This window comes from Anarhichas minor, unplaced genomic scaffold (assembly GCF_050575085.1).
Source record: "Anarhichas minor isolate MPS153535 unplaced genomic scaffold, ASM5057508v1 ptg000003l, whole genome shotgun sequence".
In the NCBI taxonomy this organism is placed as follows: domain Eukaryota; kingdom Metazoa; phylum Chordata; class Actinopteri; order Perciformes; family Anarhichadidae; genus Anarhichas; species Anarhichas minor.
In genome coordinates, this window is record NW_027466449.1 from 13,749,617 (window position 1) to 13,759,638 (window position 10,022).

Here is a 10,022-nt window from a genome sequence, read left to right on the forward strand (position 1 = left end):
AAATGGATTAACCCTGGAATTTCTTCTGTCAGTGGTGACTTAGTTTACTTTCGAAATCTTAACGCCCCAACTAAATCAGAAACGAGCACAACAATCTCAACCGACTGTGTGACCATTTAAAAATATATTCTGTACAATAAAACCTTTTATAATAGGCTATGAAGTAAAGTTACTTTGATTCAGAAACCAGCAATCCAAAGATCAAAAAGGGGGAAATGAGGAAGGATCCTTTATAATCCCTTCCTCATGTGGAAGTTTTCCCAAAGGGCTTGTTTACAATTTCTCCAACCATATAAATGAACGATATCTTAAACGAAGAGTTCGATGTATAAAAAGCATTAGTTCTCTCGGTTGATAAGGTTTGAACATATAAGCCAGTTTTACCCTCTGTAAAAACATACCTGTGTATTGGTTTGGTAGCTGTGTAGTATAAAATAATTTTATTTTGGATAAACAATGGTGCATTTTTTATTTTTTTTTACATTTGTCTAGTATGTTGTTATGTTTCAGTTTTCTTCAAAACCTTTCAGCGTTGTATTATAGTAACCTGCTACAACACATGCTGTTCGCCCGGACTGCAGCACCAAAGTGTTGGATTTCATCGGCTGGCGGAGGCGGAGCGTGTGAAGGCTCCAGACTGCAGGAATACAACAGAGTACAGCTGAGCCGCTGATCGGTGAACTTGAAGCATTCTTGTGTTTCATCAATTTATGCGCACAGCACCTCCCGACGGGCTCATACCTCCGCTGGCGGCACGGTGAAAAAGATGCACCTCGAAATGACTCTCCTTCCGAGTAAGTCCTTCACTTTTCTTGCTTTTTAAAAGAGACGAAATTACTTTGAGGGAAACTTTCTTTGTTCCATAATTGGATCCAGGTTAGAAATGCCCGCTGGGAACAAAATCCGAAAGCTATTTATTTCTCATGTGCACCCTTCTGCACAGTAAATATAGTCTTTTCAGTGTTCTTTCCTCTGAACGTCATTGCAATGGGATCTGTAAGATTGACCCAACAGCAGTCTGCATCGTTGATATTCTGTTGTTAGCTGCGGTATTCTTGTTAATGACGCCACTTACTTTTCTGTTATGTCCTCATTTGATTATTTATTGTTAACTCAATAACAATCTCCGTGCTGATCCTTTAAACCCAGTTTTAGTGACGTCTACAGATTTTAAGACCCAGAAACTTGTTTTGTTCCTTTTCTGTGTCATTTATTTATTTATTTATGGGCATCATAATACATATTTTATTATTTGTATTGGTACATATATGTTATTTGCATTGAAACCCGGTGTATATCTATTTATCTCAAACTATATTTCCTGTGTGAGTGATATTATTCAAGATGACAGGAATTCATTTTCTTTGCCATTTATTTTGAAATATTCTAAGATCTGAAAATAAACTGCGTGGAGAGTCATGGACCTGAAACTGAAACGAGGCATTTACAGAAGCGCCGCATGGCTTTGACTCACCTCGGCTTGTTGATGCTGTGCGTGTGCGATTGTTTTTGTGGCTTCAGCCCAATGTGTTTCTAGTTAACTGCGGTCTGAGTCAAGGAGTCAGCACAATCCGGCAGCCAGTCATTATATGTGTCAGTAATGAGTGTTTCACCGCGAGTGGGCTTCTTTGAGTCCAGACGACGTGGAGGAGGGGGATTACCGCTCCAACCCTGTTTATGATGGGCTCTGTCTTAATTACCGGCCACTGGACAACAAGGCATGGCAAAGATTGGGATTGCTGTTTTGAACAAAATAATCTTATAAACATGTAGCTACTCATTCAAGGCAGAAAATAACAAGGTCACAGTAAAGTAACATGTTTGTGTTCTGTACAGCTCCAGTAGACAATCCCTCGACTTTGTTCAGCAGAAAAGGGGTTTTAAAGTAAAAATGTGCCCACACACTGAGATGATCAGACATACATGAAACCTTATCAAAAAACTGTGGAATTATAGTTAACTTATTCAAATGCAGTACTTAAGTGCACAGATGTAGTCCCAACCACAAGACACATGTATACAATTACAATGATATACTCAGTAAATTTATGCATCAAATACATCAATATAGAAAGCAGTACATAAAAACACATTCAACAAGCTATAACTCACAAGGAAATAGTATATTATGAGAGCCAACTTAATAGAAACTACTTGGAATCATTCAAATTTGTAGATCGTGTGAAAATCAATATGACTAAATATACAAATATGCCATTTAATGTGAGTCTATCCACAATGGCTCCAGGCATCTGGATGTGTCTTTGCATGTTTAGCTGAGTCTGCAGCTGGACTCATCTGTTTGATTTATTCTCAACGTGTGACTGGGCTGTGAGTAAAGCCTCCCACCCAGATATCACATGGATTATGCTGAGTAAACACATGCTTTATGTCTGAGTTGAAACCTTTTTCTAACCTTAGGGGTGACATTCTGTTCAGTGATTCCCGGGGTTACAAATCACAAACAGTGATTTGGAAGATCGTTTGGTAAACGCCTGTTATTATAGCTGGCTACTCAATAGCACATCGTTAAGTCTTCAGCATTAAAAACCAGCCTCGCGAGTCATGAGCCTGTGTGTGTCTGGAGGAGAGAAAATGACAGGGGTTTGTTACCTTCTGCAGGAAAATTTATAGCCTTCATTAGAAAAAAAAAATGAAGTTTTCCAGCATGATGTCTTCTCTCTGATGCCAGCGTGTGTGCTGAATTTATTCTGCTCAGCTTGAAGTATTATTATACACTGGTGCAAATCACTACACAAAAGCATATTAGCAGCACTCCAGTGAAGTATTATCCGGAGGTGGTGAAATGAAAACTCTCTTCACATGTGTGCTGCCTGTGATCACATATGAAGTGATTTAGCCGCATGTGCAGCCAAGATGAGCAAAACCCCTCGATGGAGAAGGATCTTTTAGGTCTTGCAACCAGAATCAAGCTGATTTTGTGCGGCTGGCTTCTACGTGTCAGTGATGAAAATACACTCGAATGAGCCATTTGGTATTTTCTGCTTTTAGACGGTGGTGGAGGAACAGGGTTTGGTCAGATTACTTTGAAATGTAGTTAGTTACTGTATACAAATTACATTGTCATTTTTGTACTTTTGAATTACTTTTGGATTATATAAAACATTAGAAATATTGCACCTTCAAACTAAATGAATGGACACAGAATGTGCTGATTAATCATTGCGTTTTCCAAATCAATATTATCTGTGCATTGAAAATAGTCCACTCTTTATTCAATTATACATTTTTTATGTACTGAATTTATCCACACAAAACACCTTGCTGAAGGCTCTGCACCTCCAGCCTCTGTAGTTCATGGTACACATTACCAGGACAGTAAAAACATACAGGTGTTTGGTGTGACTGAAGTCAGCTGAATAGCAGCCCGGTTCTTCATCCCCTCAGGATCATGGCCTTGCAACAAGCCAGCGGCAGCCAGGATGAATAGAGGCTCTGTGTGCTTTGGCCGCATGCGTCTCCGCTGGCCCTTCAGTAAACAGACGAGGAAATAGCACTGTGGGAAAAATGCATAGAAACAGCAAATGCGCTGTAGGAACATTTCCTATTTCTAGAGTGAAAAAGAACAAACAGCAAAATATATTTCCAGAGAATATTGTTGACATCTGGTATATTTCTTTTCTGCTGTTGGGTTTCTGTGTGGAACTTTTCTGTTTTTTTAAAACCTTGCCTTTAACTGTGTCCCTGTTTCTTCAGTTTTCCTCTGTTATTGTAAACAGTCCTCTCACTGAACCCGCAGCTGTTCCAAAGCTGAAATCTTTCAATGTTGGGCGAGTCCAGATCAAACCGATACTCTCAAACGACCACAACATTTTGTCTTATAAATATTTCTCAAGACTTAATAAGTGAACATGCTGATATATACGATACCTCAGTGAGAATGAATTAGTGCTTCAGTAGAATACAACTCCAATCACTCATGTTTCTTTTTTTTTTTCCCGTTTCAGTTGTTGCTATGCTCTTCTTGCCAGGAGGTAAGACATTTTTGTTTCTCCATGCACTGCCTTAAAGTATTGCTCATGTTTGATGAATCTCTTTCTGTCATCGCTGCATTGATCTCCTGAAACCAATGTTTTTCTTTTGTGTCAGCATGGGGTCAGAGTGGCAGCAGCCCGCTTGGCTTGGTGGTGGAGGCCACGAACATCACCCTCCCTGCAGGGTCCAAGGCCGTTCTGCCCTGCCACAGCCCCCGCATGGTGTGGACCCAGGACAGACTGAAGGACCGTCAGAGGGTGGTGCACTGGGACTTGGTGCGCAGCAGCCCAGAGTATTCTGTGGAGCGAATCCTTGACATGTCCCCTGGAGCCCGTCAGAGGGTCTACAATGGCTTCAACAAGGGACGCATTTCAGTCCCAGACTCTGCTTTCAATGACGGCAACTTCTCCCTTATCATCAACAGTGAGACTCCCCCACTTTTTCCACTAGCACCATGAACATTGCACTCTTCCATCTCCAATTTAATGTAACAGTTGCTTGTTTGCTTATTTTTTTCAGATGTTGTCACAACTGACAAAGGAGTTTATACTTGTAATCTGCACCATCACTACTGCCAGATTCACCAGTCCATTCAAATCCAACTCAATGTCACTAAATCAGGTGAGGCGTCCTAATCATTCACCCTAATGCTATTCCATGAGTCAAGATGCATGAAACGGATTATATAGTAATGTAATTCACACTCGTATGTTTCCAGCTCGAAAGGAGAGACGTTACTGGGATGGAGAGAGGACTGTGTTCGTGGTCTTGTTGGGCAAGTCAGTGGTATTGCCCTGTGTGAACCGGCGCTCCCTGTGGAGAGAAGGCCTCCAGGAGGATCAGCAGCAAGTGGCTCACTGGGACTTCCAGCCTCCTGGCGTGCGTCCTGACAGGGCTGGCCGCCTGGTGGACCTCTATGCCTCCGGAGAGCGCCGGGATTATGGGCCGCTCTTTGGACAGAGCAAGATGAACGTGGAGGAGGACGCTTTCACTTTAGGAGACTTCTCACTGTCCATTTCTAACTTGAAGCCCGTTGATAAAGGCCTGTACTCCTGCCACCTGCATCACCATTACTGTGGTCTGTATGAGAGACGCATCTTCAGGCTCACTGTGGGACCTCCGCTTCCATCCGCCCCCACTACAGCACCCAGGGTTTTCCAGAATGATGTGCCAGTGCCAAGTAAGTCACTCACAATTAAAAACAACAAAGAGACGTCACTAGACCTTTGTTTTTCCAGATGATAGCAGTGGTAAATGTTTATCCCCCTTTTGGTTTCTCGGCTGAATTGTGCATAGAGTGACGACACAGCTTCTTGGCTTTTTGTTATAATTATGGGCATAGCTGGTCAGTTACATCAGTTCCTCTTCTCCTCTGCCAATTTCCTCCTCAGACCTCTCTGTTTTTGTGTTTGAGCTGAAGAGGGAGGAGGTAGAAGGAATGTAGAAGCTAGTTGAGTAAGAAAGACAGATATCTTTCTGCGAGTTGTTGACTATATGAATTCGGCATTGCACATTGAAAAGTGAGTTTTCTTGGAGTGAACTATATGCAGCTCTGGCTTGAGAAGCTGTCTACAGTAAAGAGCTTTAAATTGGCTGCGACGGAAGCGGCCTCATTTTCCTCGCTGACTTTTTTCTCTCCACTTTTACAGCTTTTTCATTTACAGCTGGAGACATTTTAACTGTGCTGAGCAGAGGAGTAGGCTCCAGCAGCCAGTCATTTTGGGAGTGGATGGTCATATCTTGTGTTTTTTTCCTCCATTTGACCTCATTTTCCAAAAGTCCCAACCACAAGTCCAGGCTGGTTACACTGTATCTCGAGTTTTGTTTATTCGTTCTCCCAGTCTGTTCTTTCTCTCTGCTGATGTGTATCAGCCTCTGGTTGAGGAATTACCAGCAGTTGAAGGAAGTCTTATACATCTGTTCAACATTTGGGCCAGCTGTGACATGAAAGAGCAAAGTAAAGGGAGGGGATGTAGGTATGTGTTAGACTATGGATCCTCCCACGGCAGCATTAGCCCCATAAATATGTTGAGGAAATGCACACGTGGATAAATGGCATCCTGCCTGCGCCCTTTGAGTAAACCTCATCTAAGAATTCACTTCTTCTTTACGCACCGCTGATCTTGTCTGTTAGAATAAAAGTAAGTTGTTTGTGCTCACGCAGGCGCCAGCAATCATCTGAAATTACAGATTTCACTTTAATGCTGTAATTCTTTGTGGCAAATCGAACATTGTGTCTGTGTAATCACGAAGAGGGCGAGCTGTGTGTGAGCTGTTCATCAGACATCTCTATTTGAAAATGAAGATGCTTTCCCTTCAGTCCACTGAGTTGCAAATGAAGCATATCCCACAGGGACACAAACACAGGGCAAGCTCTGTGCAGCATATGTGAAATAGCCGTGAACACAGTCACACTTGTCAGATCTGTCAAGAGAAATGGAAATGGGCTGCTGTTGGGACATGGCTGCAGCTCTGGTTGTGACACATGAGCTCTAGAGACGATGACCTTAGACATGTCTCTGCAGTTTCATCCATAGTAGGTACATTAAACAATGACAGGTGATAATTGCCAACCAAGCTCCCATTTAGGAGCTGGGTGATTAAGTCAGAATAAGCTTTTTTTTACTCCGTGATTGGCTGCTTTTGAATGCATGATTAGAGACGGTACATTTCATGTTTTCCTCATTAGTCCCTCAGTGGTGCCTTGTTTTACTAGAGTCCAACTTATCTGTTTTAATGAGAGACCAGAGAGGAATCCTATACTCAAGAGAAAAATTCAAGGGGAAAATACTTTTCATGATCCATTTTTTTTTTCTATGATCTGGCTTCTGTGACAGGCTGCATTTGAATTCAGGGAGAAATTTAAATGAGTACAGTAACGACAAGGAAGCTATTTATTTTTTACCCTTCAACTGCTCTATAAACATGGATTGAAGATTATTGTTCACTGTGAGACTGGAGCTGCCTGCAGTGTTGTCAGATATGTACACAGACTGTATTTCACTCTACTGAGAGTGTCACAGATTTATTTTCCATGCATGCAGAAACTACACTTCTGGGTTTGTGAGAAGACGTGAAAAGGCTTAAATGGAAAACGAATACAGACATGCAAACAGACCACAAAACAGAATCTGTCTCTCTTTCCTCACACTCCTCCCCCTCTTTTCTGGTCAGCATGTGTTTTTCTGAGGTGCAAATGATGAAAAAAAACAAACAGCTGCATGACATCAGGTCTGGAAGTCATTACCACAGAACAGACGTTTAACTCCTGCTCTCCCTCTCTGGCTTTTGGAAACCTCAGGGGGAATAAGATTTTCTAGTTATGTATAAAATACTTTCCAGTTTGATCTGTTTATTGCCATTACGTTAATCCAATATAACAATCCAATATTTATACAGTTAGAATATGACAATAAATCCTCTAAAATACTTCCTGTTGTTAATTTGTAAGTACGTTGAGTTCTCTTAATGTTTACGATGTGGAATATTTACAACATGTCCTACAAGCTGTGTTTATTATAGAAAAGGTTTGCTTTTATCCACGTTCTGCCTTTAGGGACTGAAGTGGTGGAGGGTCCACGTGTGGTGAATGTCATCCTCCCCGAGCATCGTGGTTATTTCGTGCAGCATTTGGGCTACTTCCTGGCAACTTTCTTACTGCTGGCGTTCATCGTTGTCGCTGTCATTGTGCTGACTCGACGACGCAAAAAGCGAGGTACTGTGTGTGTCATTAACTCACCTTGTTTTCTCAGCTTTTATCTGACCACAAGCTTATTTTATAATTATGAAATGCATATTCATAGAGAGCACATTTGTTGGATACTTTGTGTTTTGAGATTGCGTGTTGTTTCTTTTTTTTACATTTTCAGGTCTGGAGTATGACCTGCGTCGACCTGATCAGTAAGACATTACTATAAGTTAAATGATGAGGCATTTCTTTCCTTTGAATTGAAGTGAATTGTAAGCAGAGCAATGCTTTTTTCCTGTGCAGGGGACATGTGATGGGTGGAGGTGAAATGTCATTAGACTGCACAGAGCTGAGGACCTGTAACCAAGAACCTATGAATTCAGGTACAGTCAGCCTCCTCCACACACGTGCAGGAAACACACATCAATTAAGTACTTTCTCATAACCTGTATGTGTACGGCAATCCACAGAACACAAAAACAACCTACTGAAAGAGAGAGATATGGCCAAAGACTGCAATAATGGTGAGCAGACATTGTGCAGAGTTGTATATCAGTAAATAAACATCCAACAGTAACATCCTTACAGGCACAGATAAGAAACATAATATTTTATTAATATGATGTCTGTCTCCCGTCTGCTCACTCAGACTTCGTGAAGCTGTGGAAGTGAGAGCAATATTTCTGAGATGCTGCTGGCAGGTCCAGGGCAATCACCGGAAGAGTAAAGGACTGCGGAGAGAAGGGGGGAAAAAGAGGAAACCCAGGAGAGGACAGGAGGAATGCTCCCTCTGCTGTAACTCTAACACACTAAAAGCTTTTTCACTAAAAGCCAACACATTTTTTTAAGTCGTTGTTTTTAATATAACTTGCATTTTCACCAGCTCTTATAACAATACGTTTAAACATATATTTGATCCTTATTCTTTGCATTCATCGAATAGTTTATGTTGAATATTAGGCTTTTTTTTATCATTATTTTTTTTCTTTTACAAAATTGCATGCTGTTTATTAAAGTATGTTTTATGTGTACTTTGCATGCCTACAGAGCTGTAAGCTCGCATCTTTTTGAGATTTGATCATTTTCTTTTTTGCACAAATTCTGCTGTACTGTAATATGTAAAGGATTTGCATCATGTTTCAAAGGTAACATTTGTGTCGGTAGACAGTTGATAGTTTCAGACAGTGTTTGGAAACAAGTGCCACACATTTCTAGCTGCAATAAGACTTTTTTTTTTTTTTTTTCAAAACTCAACTGTGGTGATTATGTATTTTACAAATGCGGACTGCCAGACTTCATTTATTTTTCAAATAATATTTTTGTTCCCAAATGGTTCCTTGGTAACTTAAAATAGTGAAATTATACAATCATGGACTAAAGGCCCAGTCTACCAAAACTCAGGTAAAAACAATCTTTTACCCATTTATTTTGTTTTAATGGGCTGTGCAGGAGGCTTACTTGTTTGTATCAAGCATGCATAAAGTACCGAGGTTTGTAAAACACTGACTTTTCATTACTAAACCTGCTGATGCAGGTATAAAATCTGTTAAAAATGTGCGGCAGTAGCTTGATGAGGTTTATTGCAGGAAGAAGAGTGTCTACTATCTCAGTAATGCTAAATCACAAACTGTAATCCTAACTCTCTCTGATGTTGGTCTCTTTTAAGAAAATGTCTTCTAATAAAGATTAGCAACAGTGGCCACAGACTCGTCACTATTTGTTCTGGTTGTTAGAGGGGGGACCCACAGACATTAACCAACATATCTGGTGTTTGGATGAGTCGGGAACTGTGATATGAATTTATAATGCATCAGTATCCTCTGATGTCTTGAGGAGAGAATGAGAAAAGCAACATTTGAGGTAAGTCATTTACCATTGTTTTGCATTGTAGAGAGATGAGTGAGACACTGTAGACTTGTGTTGAATAACATCCAGTTGTTCATGTGACATTGTAACCAGCTGTGCAGTACAAAGTGTCCACCTATTTTCACCCTCGGGTGATAAGTCACACCGAGGGATAATTAGGCAGTTACAATCATGATCAATGTCTAATTATTGTAGCTGTCATTTGTAATTATTGCTATGGACATATCTAATTTTTAATAAGCCTGGATAATAATTTAATAATTAATTTAATAATAAAAATGTAATAATTACTGGAGCGTAATTAGCCTATACAATCATTAGTGCAGCTTGTGCCCCGTTCTGCTTTACCCTTCAAATCTCCCCCAGTGCTGCTATTGTATTTTTTTAAATCGTATTAAAAAATGTTCAAGATATATTTTTGATTATTTTATAGGATTTTTATTTATATTCCTTCGATTACAACGACTAATCA

General features: G+C 40.4%; 1 protein-coding gene across 1 annotated transcript; it reads left to right on the plus strand.

The window, feature by feature from the left end:
* Positions 1–20: 20 nt before the first annotated feature.
* Positions 21–9,397, plus strand: LOC142957457 (matrix remodeling-associated protein 8-like). The gene is made up of 9 exons (XM_076099307.1): positions 21–794; positions 3,969–3,995; positions 4,111–4,419; positions 4,516–4,617; positions 4,715–5,176; positions 7,553–7,711; positions 7,866–7,896; positions 7,988–8,067; positions 8,155–9,397. The coding sequence occupies exons 1-9, from the start codon at positions 767–769 to the stop codon at positions 8,241–8,243; spliced, it is 1,287 nt and encodes a 428-aa protein (XP_075955422.1). The 5' UTR covers positions 21–766; the 3' UTR covers positions 8,244–9,397.
* Positions 9,398–10,022: the final 625 nt, after the last annotated feature.